The 16,976-nt window shown below is 43.6% G+C and overlaps 1 protein-coding gene across 7 annotated transcripts in view; it reads right to left on the bottom strand.

Moving 5' to 3' along the window:
• ptprz1b (protein tyrosine phosphatase receptor type Z1b) overlaps positions 1–7,174 on the bottom strand; it is a 38,762-nt gene extending 31,588 nt beyond the window's left edge. For 4 of the 7 annotated variants that reach the window (XM_042078989.1, XM_042078991.1, XM_042078990.1 and 1 more), the window contains exon 1: positions 6,890–7,174. In XM_042078989.1, coding sequence (XP_041934923.1) covers positions 6,890–6,959 — 70 coding nt within the window. In that variant the 5' untranslated portion in view covers positions 6,960–7,174. The remainder of the gene's footprint in view (positions 1–6,889) is intronic. The other 3 variants (XM_042078993.1, XM_042078994.1, XM_042078995.1) reach the window with 1 other exon arrangement.
• Between the last annotated feature and the right edge of the window lie 9,802 nt (positions 7,175–16,976).

Below are 16,976 nucleotides of genomic sequence, written 5' to 3'. Positions count from 1 at the left end.
AGTGTCAAGAATGCAAAAAGCCAGCGGCGCAAATTAGATTAAAAACCCTCCCAGAGTGATCTCAATGAGTTCATTATCAATATGCTGACCTATTGACCTATCTCCTCTCCTTTTACTTCCTCTCTCTCTCTATCACTCTCTCTCACCCGGACATTCCTCCATAGCTCCAGGGGATTCCACTGCCAAACAAGGGAAGCCGGACAAGTTATTTGTATGCAATAGCTATGAGCTCTGCATGGAAATGACAAAGGATATGGGCCATCTCACTGAGGGGAAAGTGACTGGGATAAAAGTGACTTTAAGACACGGCTCCCTTACAGAGCGTCCAGGGACACTCCAGGCGGAGAATAACACACCCCACCCTCCTAACCTTCGTTGAACCTTTGGACAGAATCGGCCGACGGAACGAGGCTGGACGGCCCCAGGCAGCCGGGCTGCATGTTATGCAATGCGACTCAATGAAACAAGAGGGGCCTCGAAACATTCACCGCACAAAACAAAAGGGCCTCAATTAACACCCCTGTGACCATATCCTCAGCGGCCGTGAGAAAAAAGAAGGACCTCGGCGGGCGGCCATGCTGTAGAAAAAAACACGTAAGAATGTAGATGTAAGAAAAGCTGTAACTGTGGCAGACGAGAGCTCTGGCACCCAACTGGTAATGAGGAGGAGAGGAGATTAGTGCTCCCCCATGGGAGAGATCCAGCAGATAGTCAAGCTGGAGAGGGGGGCTTTGTGGTGGTAGGTATTGTGAGACAGGCGGATATGATATGATGGTGATGATGATGATGATGATGATGATGAATCAGTGCATCGGCTCGTGAAATTACCGTCTTGCACCAGTGAGTCGCCAGACGCCGTGGCGTAGCGACAGGCCAGCGAAAGAAGTGTGCGAGGGACTCCAGGGAAAGAACTGTGGCTTGTCGTCCCCGAGCGATGCGCAATCCGAAGTCACACAAGCTCCGGCAACACCTGTTCAATTAACACGGGAGACGCGCGAAGAGAGTGTGTGATAACACACATCTGCACAAACTGCCCTTCACGGCCAGTCCTCCCACGCGACACTTGTTTAGTCTCAGTGGGTAATTCAATTGCCAGCGTGGTCCCAGTTTTAGTATCGGGGGTTTAGACGCACAGCTGGTTAGGTCACAGGTCATATGGATGCATATGGGCTTGTGTATATGTGCACATTTGCTGTTAAGAATGTGTGTATGTTTGTGTGAAAGCAAAAGTAAGAGTGTATTCAGGTGGTTCACATATTAAAGTCTGTGTATTTGATGGATGGTTGGTATAAATGCATATGCATATGTGGGTGAGTATATAGAGAGGCGTATGCATAAAAGTGAGTGTATATACATATGAAGTGTAATGTGTTTGTGTGTGTGTGTGTGTTGTGTGAGTATCCATAGGTGATCAAACATGTGTGTGACTGTTATTGCGTATGGTTTGTTGTGACCTTTTGCATGTGTTAGTAAGTTTGTAAGTTTGTAAGGGTGTGTGTGTGTGTGTGTGTGTGTGTGTATGGGTGGGGGTACATATGTGCACACCCAGCTGTTGATGGGGGTGTTGGGGGACCAATGACATGCAGTAACCGTGAGAATGCGCGGGTCTGCAGTTGGAGGTGGTAATGCTTCAGAACAGCTGGGCTTTTACATACTCTTCAGACAGCAGTGACCCCTCCCCACAGGCCTTCCCAGCATGCCTTGCTCCAGATCCACGGAGTTGAGTTACCTGCGATTAAGTGCCTCTTATGTATGTACCCGAGTCTGTTTTTAAGGAACATGCCGCCAAGCGTGCGGTGACGACACCCAGGCTAGCCAAGACCTCGCCACGCCAGCTCTCCAGGCCTCTAGTTTTGTCATCGCGTCTCGTGCCCTCTTGAAGTGGAGTAGGATTTCAGGACAGCTCTCTCCGAGCGTCCATAAATAACATCCGCAAACTGCCCAGTCGAGCCTGCAAAAACCAGGCCAGTGGCACTGTTTGCTTTCACTCTCCCACATTCTCTAATACACCATGAAACCACAAACCATTTCACTCCTCTGCTTTTTTTTGTCCTCTTTAAAAGCTCCCGTAAATCTCCACTACTTGCGTGAGACGTCCCTGAAGGGATGGTGGTGGGGGGGGGGGGGGCGAAAAGAGAGAGCCTAAAATAACAAACACCATGTTTTCTGAGTTCCAGCATCTGAGAAAACAGGCCGCATCACAGGAAGAGATCATAAATTAGTAAGCGATCGGAAGATCCCCCAGGGGTTTGGCTGAGTGGCGCGCTCCTAGCGACGGATGAATACGGAGCTTTTTTAGATGTAGAAGCATGCGGCGCAACGTTTTCTGTGTGCGCCAGGTATCCGCTGTCACTGTTGGACAGTAAGACTCTATCTCCCGCCTCCCTCGTAGTAACTCAGTGGGCTCTACGCATTCAGCGTTTTACAATGAGTTACGCGCTGCGAGTGCTTATAATGATGAGGTCATTCTCTAGGAGGCCAGCGGGCTGACTGCTGGCAGAGAAGCGACAGAGATAAACACAGGATGAAAACAAACAGAGGGATAGAGAGATGGAGACAGAGAGAGAAAGAGAGGGGGAAGAAGAGACAGAAAGGATGAGAGGGGGGGTGGGAGAGAAGAGGGGATTGAGGGAGAAAGTGAGGGAGAGACGAGAGGTAGAGGGTGTGTGAGTGTGTGTGTATGTATGTGTGTGTGTGTCTGTGTGTGTATGTGTGTCTGTGTGTGCATGTGTGTGTCTATGTATGTGTCTGTGTGTGTGTGTGTGTGCATGTATGTGTATGCGTGCGTGCGTGCATGCGTGTGTATGTGTGTGTATGCGTGCGTGTGTGTGTGCGCGTGCGTGCGTGCGTGTGTGCGTGCGTGCGTGCGTGCGTGTGTGTGTGTGTATTGTCCAGCTCTCTTGCTGCCAGGCCTGCAGACCGCGTCTGACGGCGCGCAGGTCTCCGCTCGCTCTCTCGTCGTCGCCGGACGTGCCAGAGCAGGCGCCCTGACAACAGACAATCCCTCCCGGTGGCGCCTGGCCACCGGCGACTTCCTCCGCTCCCTCTGTCCATCGCCATGGTTACAGACTCTGCCCCTCACCTTTCACTGAGGGGTCCCGGAGACTCTATCTCGTTTATACGGGGGGCGAGACCAGAGTGAGACCCTCTCCCTTTCTTCATCCCTCGTTTTCTTGTCTCTCTTTTCAAACCCTCTCTGTTCCCTCTCTTAGACCCCCTGACCGAACTTCCCCCAAAAGCCAGGAAAGGCCAAGCCAAATCCTTTTTTGTTTTTTGTTTTTTAAACAAAAAAAAGCGTTTTTGTGACTTCACAGACAAATCCCACTTATTGTCCGCGGAGTGTAACTCCAGATCCCGACTTCCTGAAAGTCAAGAGGGGAGAGAGAGAGAGAGAGAGACATGCTTCTTTTTTCGCTTGCCGCGGGCACGCTGCCATGTGCTCCGTCGTCCCGTTGCTGCTTCGTCTCTAAACATTTACACTAGTGCCGCGGGATGATTTAGGCAGGATGTTCTGGGTGCTGCAGGGCACTCAAAAGCAGCTCTCAGGACCAACGGTTCCTCCACGCTCCCCTGCCTACACCACACCCAGCACTCGTGCAATAGCCACAGAGTTTTTTGTACAAGAGCTTTTAGATGAAAGGAAAACTCCTGGGAGGAAGAGTAAGTCAGGAGAGAAAAACAAAAGTTATTTTTCAGGGATTTTTTGGGCTTCATAAACACCCCCCCCCCCCCCCCCCCCCCCCCGGTGATAGTTTGCCTCACCAAAATAAAGTCTCTGAGGGAAAGACAAAATGTTTACAACTCAGTAAATAGACTGCTGCAGCTATGAAGATCATGTTTTCCAAATTAGACACTACGGACCTGTGCTAAGCACCACACAGTCCAAACAATCAAGGAGAGAAGCATGGGGGGGGGGGGGGGGGGAACTCATCTTATCCACTTGGAGGGCACAAGCAGCACGGCACAAAGGAGCCTCAGCAAACGTGGGGAAAGCAAAGCAGTTGGCCGGCTTAAGGGTCTGTCGGATTTGTTCTGTTTCAGGGCTTCCTCTTTTAGGAGCACAGATTGTATTTAATCAGCGGAGAGAAACTGCTCTGCAGGGAATCCAAATTTAAAAAAAAAAAAACGCAAATAAATCAGCAGAAATAATTCCCATGCCGCCTCTCTACTTGATTCGCCATGGATTTTTCCTTTTCCTCGTCCTCTCTGGCCCCAGCATCTTGCTGGTTTACCCGCGTTGCTATGGAAACAGCAATGCCAAAAAGATTTTTACATTTATTTTTTAGCCCATTCTATTTAATATTTTTGAGGTCTGATGAGGCATCGACTGCTGGCATTGCCATAGATCCATAATTTTCGTCCCAGCAGGGGTGTATTTTCACATCACTGGACACAGTGTGTGTGTGTGTGTGTGTTGGGGGTGGTGGGGGTTGCTAAATGTGTTACTCACACAGCTTTTCTCCATCTGTGTTGTTTCCAAAGAATGCCTGCACACACTAACCCCTCGACTGGCACAAACACAGACAGAAACCAGCACAGAAATAGCACGTACACAAAACAGCTTCTGCTCAGTAGCATCAACTGCATCCAGCTTCTGCCCTAGGTTACAATGCCACCTGAGGAATCGACACCAAAAGCAAATCCATTACCTACTCACTCACCACACGAGACAAGAAGAAGGGGAGAAAAATGCTCTAAGTAACCAGGACACCATCCACTGTCCAATGTCAAATACATTCAAATCAATACATGACCTTTAAGACTAAGATTTTTGCACTGATGTTTAGCCCTTTTGAATTCCCCAAAGCACCGCTCTGCATAACATGCAACACTTTTGCAGAGCGTAGATCAAAATTATTTTTTGCTGAGCTATGGTCAGACACTGGGAGTTTATTTAAATTTAATTAAATATAATGAACCTGCACTGTTAATTGCCTTCATCCATTTTGCAGATCGGACTGTCTTAAAACATGAAGGTACAGATTATGGGCTACTGTAGCCAAATACCAGTGAAGCCAAGAGATAGGACAGTGGCTGTCTTGTGGAAGCAAACACGGCCTCCCATAACCACATCCTGATGATGCTCCAGATTTCTAGCCTTGCCCTGTCCAGTACAGTTTACCGGACCATTTAGATAAGAGCATTGTTTAGGAAGAAGATCCTGTTTGTCTTGCCAATGCCACGGCCCATCACACCAAGTAAACATCAGCAGTGGCACTCCACATCGTTTCCACATTTTTACTCAGGCTTGGCACCCACTTGTTGCCAGACCTTTACGGTTCACACAAGCAGTGGACTGAACCCATACAGACACTGAGGGGTTGAATGGGGACATTTTAGAGAGCGGCTCATCCTGAATCACGTGTCGGCCGCGCATCATTGATTTTAACGTTATACTATGTTGCAGTCAGCAGGACTTTGGATTGATTGCCCGTGCTGCCTGCACAGTGTCAATGCAGGGGTGTTACTGCACGTGCACAGAGTGTGATAGGAAGGCAATCAGCCCATGCCAGACATTCAATACCACAACTGTTGCCCTCCCCAATCCGCCAAATCACAATCCGTTTATTTAGATACATGACGCAGGGTCACCAGGCCCCGTCCAGTGCGGTTGCAGCATGGAGCAGGAGCAGGAGCCATGCCCTGCAGTCATCATGATACCCATCATGGCATGCAGACAGTTGGGGGGCTGACACGCAGAGCTGCCCTTGGCATTTATCGAATGTTTGGTTTTGGTTGCCCTTGCCCAGTGGGGTTTCCACTTTTGCCCCTTGCGACTCCACCATCCAGCACCAGCGGACCCGTTTGCCAGCTCCACAACACAACCCAAAATCCGGCCCTGGCAGCTGCACAGCTACAGCTCAGAGTCGGGCTCACGGAAGGAAGCAGAGAACAAAAAAAAAACATCCAGGAGAACTGGACATCTAATGCCAGTGGTAATTTGACAAATGTGAGAGCACGTGGTTCGGACAATGGAAGACATTGTGGTTGGGTTGGACTGAACAGCAGAGACGACGATGACAAGCTGGAAAAACTGGCATGAATGACGCGATTACATAGAGACTTAAAGCAATATGTTATACATGACAAATGCACAGTAAGCCATATCAGTGGCAGGTTCAATGACAGAACAGATGGTGGATGATGGTATGGATGGCTTGACAGTGGACCCTCAGCTCATGGCTAAGACTATAATCTATATTCCTCCTGTGGATCTCAGAATGCATTGAACTATGTTTATTTTAACTACAAAAGAAGGAGTGAGATTTTTAAGAAGAACATGCTCTACAATGTGCAAGATGACTGTGATGCCCTTTCAAACATAAGCTTTGTGCTTTACTTTAGATTGCTCAGACGTGCCTTCCCTCTAGTTAATGCAAAGCCCTCCATAAAAGATCACAGAAAAGCATGTTGAAACAAGTGGAAAATAATATAAAGAATATAGAGAAAATGTTACCTAGTTCATTCAGAACACTGCAGCTGAGTATGTAGAGACATGTGGATTGATGGAAAGTTTCTCCAAAATATCTCAAAATACTTGTTAGTGAAGAGAAGAGGAGAATCTTCAAGGTTCGCTGACTGTAATAGGTTGTATTTGATTTACATAAACATTAAACACACACTTGTTTGTACTGCAACTGGACAGTATTTCCATGATTTACCATAATAACAGGGATGTTGTGGCACGCAATCTAGTACATCTAATCACTGCACATAGGCATTAACACCAACATCGACATAACAGGACAGACGTGCCCCTTGAAGTCCTGATGTGCCTCAGCCAAAAAAATCCGGAGTAAACATAAATAGCACATCAACTTTACACTTAGAAAAATGCAAACATGAATTTCTGTTACCATAGTCTACATTCAATCCTCTGCACGCTTACCTATTTGACAGACGATCCAAAGATGTGCAATCAGAACATAAAATTGTCTTGTGGACACCTCCATTTTCATCTCCAGTGTAAACCACTAAAATGTGGTCAGCAGAATTTAACCGCTAATCTCTAAAAAAATATAAGGGAAGCCTCGATTCAAGCGAGGATGCTACACTTGCTTCATGCCGACTATCACCGGGTCTCGATGGGCTCCAAGCCGTCTCCCTACTCCAGTGCGCTCCCATACATACGGTCGCTGCTCTCCTGGCAAGAAAAAGCAGGGAGAAAGATTGCGTGCGCGCGCCGCCCACAGTTCACTTTTTTACGCTAACGCGCACTCGGTTGCCAACGGAGACACATCCACATGGACAATCCCACGATAGGAGAGTGGAGATAGGTCAACGGGTAGCCTAGTTTATGTTGTGCGTTCAGAAATACTGTCCGTTTGGCAGAAATTATACAATGACAACGATTGAGACAATGACACGTCGAGACTAGAATGAAGACTACACAGAGGAACATGTTTATAACATAATTTTCATACATAGTTTACAACTTCACCAAGTAGGCTAGCTTTGGCAACCCTAGAGAAATGTGAAACCCAATTGATGAATTCAGAATAATTTCCTGACCCCTAAAGAGTTGTAGGCTACAGTGTACACAGTTTACAGCCCTGACCAAAGTGGCCTCACTAAATGAAGAAAAACACAAGGTAACATATTGCTTTCAAGCTCTCTTCTTGTTATCCTTTTAGTGCATACATTAACATATCTTAACAGAGATTATCTTTAATTTATGCAGGATCCCCATTCCACTTCTTCGACCACATTTTCCCTCCCCAAAGGAACTGGAAACAGAGCACTTTTCCTCTCTCTGACAAATAAAGGCATAGAAAAGAGCCTTGTTGTTGGAGACGCGAGTAATTATGCCAAGAGCAGTAGACAAAACAACCTGTTGATCAACAGTATCACTAGAGATGCATTGACTGTGTGCTTAAATAAACCTAGCGCAAGTCTTTAAACTTTAGTTGATTAAAGGGATGTTTTTTTTTATCAACTCGGTGATATATTACAATTGTCGGTCAATATACACATTTTCAAAACAGGAATCAAGTGCAATGCTCAGCTGTGTGAGTTTGCAGACACAATGTATGACGTCCATCATTCCTGTGATAGGCCTAGAAAAACACCTGACACAGGGGTGAAAGCCCCGAGCTCCAGGCTGATTCCAAACAGGTAGGTTGTTATCAAAGCCAGCAGCATTTGAGTGGAACAATGGCATACAATTTGGCAGGCTGCAAAAACACTTGTGATTTATAACACACAGGACTGGCTGATGGGAAAACGCACTGAGTGTGGGGTCCGTGACTCACTGAAAGGGGACTTGCCATGAGAAGGCCTCCTTCCCATGAACCAACAGGGGATACAGGTGTGGAGACGGGAGACTGAAGATGCTTCTTGCAAGTTTTCCAAACCGGAATAGAAAAACCAGGAACCACAAGGGGCATATTTGGTTACTGGTTGAGGGAGTGCCTGGGTTTTTGGTGAGAGATTTCGACTCACTCTGACAGGATCACTTACGACATGGAGGAGAAAGAGGGCATTGGACAGTAAACAACGTGACAATAATGGATCCTAGCATCACTCCAAGGGTAGGGTACACTCACCACACCTTGGTGTAGAGTTGCGGCTGATAAATATCTAAACCATGGAAGAAGAATGAAAGGCAACAAGTAAACAACAGTCGGGAAACATGTCAGTAAACCAAGCTTTTCCCATAGCAGTCAATTAGTCCCACTGAAGCATTTAAAAGGTGCACTTTCTAAAGACAGTCTATTTCTAACACTGTGGAAGCTTTTATCCAAGGGTTGGCTTGGTGTTATTCACCCATTGTGTCCATTCAGGGGTGTTGCTCTTTCTAGACTGCAGTTTCTTCTCTTGAACCTTCCGCCCCAGAGAAAAGACCAAGGCCCTCCCCATCACTTTCCTTGCTGGCGGACTGACAATAGCGGTCCACTATTGTCCGTGGTATTGACAAACAGCTGTGCAGCTGAAGTTCAATATCCCGCACACTTAACCGCAGCTCCGAGAAATCAATGTCTGTCACAGTGAATCACAGCAGAGTGTGTTAGCAGGCTAGTACACAAAAAAACGCTAGCCCCAGGGTGCTCTGAGGCCATACATAATAAAATCCTCTCGAGGGTTGTGGTGGACAGAATTATGCAAGAACCTATGCGGACATGTGTTCGAATTCCCTTGTGTGTAACATTGACACTGACGTTACATCCAATTTAACAAGTGCTTCTCCAAGCACAGATTCTACTCAGCCTAAAGAGCCATCTATGGCCACCACAGACATAGTCTCTTGATTCGCCGAACAATAACATTTACTTTAGCATCGTATAACCTTCTTAGGAAGCAAACTGTGCATCCTTTTAAAGCGTATGAGAAATGATGCGGTCGTTGGAGAATGGAGATCTCTCCATACCGCTGAGTGGACTGCTGCCGTCCATTCACATGTCTCAGTGGTGGTGGAGGGCGAGTCCCTGCCACGCAACATCAGGGATCCCGCTGCCCAGAGAGTGGCGCCTGTGTAGAGGACTGCAAGAGGGCTTTCATCGGGACCTCTATGCTGGCGCCGGCTCAGACTGCTGTCTCGGCCTCCCCCAGAGCATCAGCGACAAGATGAGCGATCAAGCGAGGCTTATGACACACTCACAGCGTCCACACACACTCTCTCTGGCTCTCTCCCTCTCTCTCTCTCACACACCCACACACACACACAAAGACACATGTACATACAACACACACACAAACATCAAACCGCTCTCTGCCTTTTAAACACACACACACCACTATAAATAAATGTCTGTGCACACTCATTAACAAAATGAAAAACATACAACACACACTTTGCTCTCATACAGAAAGATTCACAAAAATGTCAATGCACAAGAAAAATCACTGACATGTATATAAAACTATTAAAAAAATGCATGAAAATCACGTTATTCAGGAGACAATCTCAAATACATAGAAACTGATGCCGAAATAAGTTTGTGATTGTACTTTCATTAAAAACGCCCTTATCCTATTCCAGGATATAATGCCACGTAAGCACAAACATCTCCTCTGCTCATCTGACCTTGAGTTAAAAATTGTAATTCACCCCTGAATATTTCCACTTTAGATTTGTTTACATCAGGATCTTCATGTCACCGCAACATTGGGTCTGTTATGTCTGCCTTTTCCTCCAGAGAATTACAAAGAGAAGAAAGATCAAGGCTCATCTCTCTCTCTTTCACACACACACACACACACACACACACACAGTGTGTGATCATCACACACACATGCAGACACACAGCCTCCCCCAGCTACACACACACACACACACACACACACATACATACAAACACTCATACAGACACAGACAGACAGACAGACAGACACACACACACACACACACACACACAAATAAAATAAGTCAGGCTTGTGATTCTTTTCATCCAAAGGCAGGGGGAACACACATGGGCCTCAGCCTTTCATGAGCTGTCACTCAATAACCCTCAATAGACAACCCACAGGGACATAAGCAGTGACAGTGTGAGCGCGCTCACATTCCTTCCATACCAGCCTTGCACTTTAAAAGCGAACATAAATTAGTCTAAATATTTATTTTTCATTCTACCCACGGCCAGTGTAGTAACACTACTTATCATAGAGATGGTCACACAAAACAACAACAAATTTAGCAAGATTACAGAACGTCCTCGGCAGCCTCTGTACCAATTAGTAGATGAGCACAACTTGTGTGCAGCGTGTAATTGAAGAGAAGCACAAAGCACAGCCATGCCACCAGGATGAGCTGACTACTCATCTCATCTGGGGCTTCGGAGGAGTTCCCTAGCAACAGGCAAATTGTAGGGGTAAAGGCCAAGTGAAGCCATGGAAAACTACATACAGCTAAACTATGTCTTTGCTCGGGCCCTTGACAACTGACGAGGAAACCCTGTCAGAAACATAAAGGCACAATCTGGGGTTTGATTTTTTACCCCAAAAAATATTCTGTGTCAATATTATATATATATATATCTTGCCAGTGAGAGAAAATCTTTTTAAAAACGTGTAGTTGTTGCAAGTGTTTTCATGGGCAAAACATATTTCTGTACAGATAATATTAGCACTGCAATAACAGTTCTGTTGAAATATTTCTGAAATGTTTCACAAAATCTATTGTACTAACACACAATAAATCTCTTTTGAAGGTAATGTTCCAAGTAGCAATATTCACAAGTATAAAATGATTTTCCCGAGGTAATGAATTGAATATATTGAAACAATGGCTTCCCTCTTGGCACTTGGAACAGTCGATCAAATTGGCTGCCAGTCCTGGTAACACTCAACCTCTGATAAGTCACCTCCTTGGGAGCAATTTGTGTCTGGCGCTGTGGTGCTAACGCACACAAGTCCACCTCTACAGTCCACAGAACAGCATTAGATTTGCTATCAAATACAAAAGATTCCGCTCATTTTGATAGAGTTTCAGAAATATGGGGGGTGTTTTTGATTATGTTTATGTCATGCTCTCGGAAGGCAATATTTCACTGCCAGTGCTTGCTGCTTTCTCAAATCATGGTTGTGGGGTTGTGGTGACGTCAACTGTCATACCACATAACAACAAGCCAGCCCTACCAGGGGCTCTACAGGTTTTGTTGTTGTTGTTGTTGTCATTGCTGTTGTTCATTAGTTAGGGTTTTATTTTTTGTTTGATTTTCTTTTTTAGGAGAGGAAGGGGGGGGGGGGCATGTCACTGGCTTAGATGTATAGGAACTGGCAGGGGGAACAGTTTTGCAGAGTGTAATTCTGCATGAAAGATTTCTCAATTAATCAGTAAAAATGAATACCAGGGCTACTCTTGGTAACTGCTGTCAAACCATCCCAGGTTAACTCCTATAGGATTCATTTCAGGGCAGCATCTAGTCATCACACAGGGTACAGTTAGTGGGTAAAAATCTGCTCAGTTCCTGTAACTCTTACTAGGTTTCTGACTTATTCAGTGACAGAGAAGTTTAAAATATTGTAACTTACTTGATAGTTTTTTCCTTGTGTCATTTCACTTTATTATACATAACTCTACTTATGGACTTTGTTTGGATTGTTTTGTATGTGTGGATTACCTGAATTAATAATGTCTGGTGAAAATTCCTTGCGAATAGCCTCACTGAAAGTATACTTACTGAAAAAAATGTTGATGCGTTGTTGAAATGTTGAATACTTATTTCCCCCACTGTATGATCTAATAATATGATATGATGAATATGCCTGTAATATCTGCACCTTAAAATTACTATACACTGTACTACTTTATACTGTACTATCCTACACAATAGAGTGCTTGTTATTATTGTTGCAATGTTGTGTCAAAAGTAGTTTAAGTCTTAAAAAATATCAAATCAGTGACAATACACATGAGACTGACCTAAAATTTTGAATTAATTGCTGTTTTAGTTTTAGTGACATTACTTAGAATAATAAGGTTCTATCTGCGTTTTGAGTAGTTCTGAGATATTGAGCTTCAACGTTTTAGAATTCCATAGAGTTACATGGTAAATGGAACAAGTTCTTTTTGATATAAAGTCCAAATATGTACACAACTTTAAGAAACACCTCATCTGAACTTAAGAAACTTTCAAAGAATAAAAATATGTAAATAACTTTATTATTCTAAGGTAGCGAAAATTTGCCACCTACTGTACATTGAGGTATAGATATTGAAATTCAGCTGCCTGAAGAGGTGTATCTATCATCATGGGGCGAACATGCTGACTGTTGTTCAGTTTGTATACATAACAACGCTCCTGGTCCTGACGCTCCTGGTCCGGATGCTGCCTTTGGTCCTGATGCTGCTGATCCTGATGCTCCTGGTCCCGATGTTCCTGATGCTGACACTCCTGGCCCTGAAGCTCCTGATCTTAGTTCTAATGCTTTGGTTCTAACACTCCTGGCCCCGACACCCCTAATCCCGATGCTCCTTGTCCCAACACTCCTGGTCCCAGTTCTCCTGGTCATCATGCTGCCTTTGGTTCTAACACTCCTGCGTCCCAACACTCCTGGTCCCAACGCTCCTGGTCCTGATGCTGCCTTCGGTCCTGCTGGTGATGCTGCTGCTGGTCCAGACGCCAATGTTATTTCCTCCTGTCATTCTAATGTGTTTATGGAGAAGACAGCAGCCTGAAGCCACACGGACCCCCTCGCTTCCAAAAAAGTGTAAAAACGTAAATGAACAATTATTACTAATGCTTTATTTAATTATCAGCATGTGACTTCCTAAGCATGTGCTCTTCCCAGATGCCTTTTGGGTATGGATACATAATCATTTATGTTGCAGTAGATGTTCTGCTCTTAGGACCAGAGAGGATGGTGCCCTAGCGCCCTCTAGTGACCAAGGATATAAGGTAACACTGAACACCAAAGGAGTTGAAAACCTAATTACCGGTAATACATACCATACATACATACATACATACATACATACATAGGCTACATAGGCTTATGTGCAATACATTACGTGGTAATTGAGTGATGATTGGGCCAGATCTAAATTAACATAATCATGTTAGGAACGGAGGTGTTACTGCAAGAGTTTTTTGTACATCAAGAGAATAGGCTGGGTAAACCCAGATGAACCTGTTAGCAAATCTGAATTTGCTCTGCAGATGTCTGGAAAGGAGCCCATTGACATGTTTCCAAATCACCAAAAATCCAGGATCCAATCACAATCGCTTATTCGGTGTGGAGAGACAGATAGCTTAATAGGAGATAGAGCATTCAACACATGGCTGTGCTTATGGCGACAGGGTTAAAACCTTTGTTTACAAGAAAGATGTCATTCAGCTGCCCTTCTGAAACAATATGATAAGAGTTTAATGCACCAATTTAAGTTCCATTTCTCTCAATCTCAACAGAGATTTGAAAAATGGTCTGGTGTTAACCAGGCTATAGAATATGTGCTCAATTTAAATTGTGTGTGTGTGTGTGTCATTTTACTAAATTGTGTGTTTGACTAAATCGTGCACTCACTGTGCAAAGATACCTCTAGAATGTGCGCATCTAATGTGTGGGCTTGTTTACAGCTATTACAGCATTCAACATTGATTTTGTCGCCAGATTTTTTTGCAGCATGTTCGTCCTGTAATATGATGCATTTGAAATTACAATATCTAGAGATATAATTTTGACAATAAAGTTTCTGCACCTGCTTGAATTTGATGTATGAAAGCTAAGACTGCATATTTGTCAAACTTTAGGAATGATCGTTTGTTTGCTTGTTTGTTTTATCACTTCACTTTCAACAAATAGTCAGGGGGCCTATGTGGTTTCTGTGGGTTTGAAATGTTAATTTTTGGCGAGTGGTTGGACTGTCTTTAGAGGTCATTGAACATGGAGAAAAATTATGTCTCCATTTTTTTTACCTGTTTCAACCCTATTTTTTTGAAATTGTATTCACTGTAATTAACACCATAAATGTTGCCTAAATCACTGGCTATGGTAAATAAAGTTTACAAAACAGTTATTTTCAACAGTATGATTGTATGTCAGTATTATGATTGTATGTCAAACAATTAGAGATAAGATCAATAACCAATCAGTTTCCCCAAATACACACTCCATTGCTGAAAGATAGCGAAAACATAACAGAATCACAGATGAGACCTCAAACAACATTTCATTCATTTACATATACATAACATATTAGATCTCACCTCCACAATTTCTTCATCAAAATCTACAATTAGTCTACTAGACCCTATCCTTACTCACCTTCTTAAGACTGCTCTCCCCTTCCTGGATAATGTTTTGCTCTATATTATAAATAATTCAATGCCATCAGGGCATGTACCGCAGACGTTTAAGACATCTGTTATTAAGCCCTCCCTCAAAAAACCAAGCCTTGTATCAATACTGGTCCTCCTGGACCTCAGCGCTGCCTTTGACACCATAGACCATGACATACTACTTAGGCTTGAAAATTTGCTATATCAAAGACTCAGCACTCGCTTGGTTTAGATTATACCTTCCTAATTGTCAATAATGTGTACAGGTCCATAATAAACCATCTACCCAGATTATGGTAAAATATGGAGTGTCTCAAGGCACAGTACTGGGGCCCCTGTTGTTTAGCAGATGATACACAACTATACCTCTCCATAAAACCTGATGAATTAACCCCGTTAGCCAAACTTGACACATGTATAAAAGATATAAAGACATGGATGACGAATAATTTTCTGCTTTTGAACTCAGATAAAACAGAAGTCATGGTTTTAGGTTCTAAAAAGATGGGGGATATCCTATCCACATCACAGGTTACATATAGTGATCTTCCACTGACCTCATCCACAAGTGTTAAAAACCTATAGGAGTTATAATTGACCAGGACCTAGCACTAAATAATCATATAAAACAGATCACCAAAACTTCATTTTACCATTTAAGGCACATTTCAAAGATAAGGAAGTCCTTATCCTTACCAGATGCCGAGAAATTAATCCATGCTTTTGTTACCTTAAGGATAGACTATTGCATTACGCTGGCTGTAATAATACCTGTCTAAAGAGCTTACAGCTTATACAAAATGCAGCTGCTCACACACAAAAAAAATATGAACATATTTCCCCCACCCTAGCATTGTTACACTGGCTACCTGTTAAAAGTCATTGACTTCAAAATATTACTTATATCTCTTGGTTGGTTGCCTGCATTAAAAGAGGACAGCTCATGAAGACACTCTTTTGTTTGCTTCTGACAGAAGAAGCACTTATCTATGCTGGAAGCAGCTGCTGCTGAACAAGTGTACTGTACAACCTCTAGATGGACTTGATGCAGTTAAAGGTGTGGCTGCAGGTTCAGAAGATTGTCTACCTGCAGAAGATGATCTGCCTGCTTCACATGATTTCTAGCGATTCTTAGCATGCTGCCGATGCTCACTGTTACAGGTGGATTTGTAGCAGTTTCTGTGCCAAACTGCTTTGTTCTGTTGTAAAATAACTGCACTGTAACGTTGTAATCGTTGGCTGATCTGTGATCACCATCTCCATACTCTCTCATGGACAAAAACAAGAAAATTGGCATATGTCTCTCTAATGATGGGTCATTCACCAGTCCACACATATCTGCCACTGGATACATAGCCCCAAATCTGTTTCTTTTATAGGCATCACCTGACTAACAGAAAGACACACCTCAGAATATAACCTAACTAGACTGTGCCACCATGAACTATGAAAATGTGCATGAAGAACAGAACACACACACACACACACACCTGTCTATTTGTCTATCTGACCCTTTTACCTTCTTTTCTTCACACTTACATAGGCTACGGAAGGCCTTACAGACTTCAGCTGGTACTAGCTATGTAAAAGTCTATTAAACTTGATTTAACATAGATCTTTGCACTTTGTGCTCTGAATGGGTGAAGATAAGAACTGGCAGAGCAGGCTAGGCCTACACTCAAGCACAATAGGCATGAACTGATAGTATTGATATTGAAGTATTATTTTTTTAAGCGGAAAATTTTGAGCATTTTAGGCACAATTTCTTATTAGAGAGATCAATCATGAGCCTAAAAATGTTTTATAATGTTGTATTGTTTAAGTGGTCCACTTCGGCACACTACCTTGTAGAATATCTTTGCTTTTTGGCACCAAACCCCATGCTATAATACCAGCAATGTGAGGTTTATGGACAAAACACTAAATTTGACCTTTTCTGAATTTGACCTTTGATTTGGGTCCTTCAAAACCTTCAAAAAAATGGAGACATGTTTTTTTTTTACTCTTAAGAACCCCTAGAACAAAGATTATAATACTCTCCAAAAATTAACATGCAAATCAAATCACAAGCCCCCAAATTAGACACATAGGCCCCCCTACTAAAAGCATGGTCACATTTTTTAGGAAGTTTGTACTGCAGCAGAGTCGAAATGAATACTGGAATTAGACGCTACCTTACAACATTGATTGGTAGTGGTTTTAAATACGCATGTGAGCTGTATTACTGTAAGCACATGTATTGCACTTATATTGTGCAAC

The sequence above is a fragment of the Alosa sapidissima genome, chromosome 22, assembly GCF_018492685.1.
Source record: "Alosa sapidissima isolate fAloSap1 chromosome 22, fAloSap1.pri, whole genome shotgun sequence".
NCBI classification, from domain to species: domain Eukaryota; kingdom Metazoa; phylum Chordata; class Actinopteri; order Clupeiformes; family Clupeidae; genus Alosa; species Alosa sapidissima.
The sequence above is the reverse complement of the archived record's forward strand: the minus strand, read 5'-3'. Positions and strand labels throughout refer to the sequence as shown.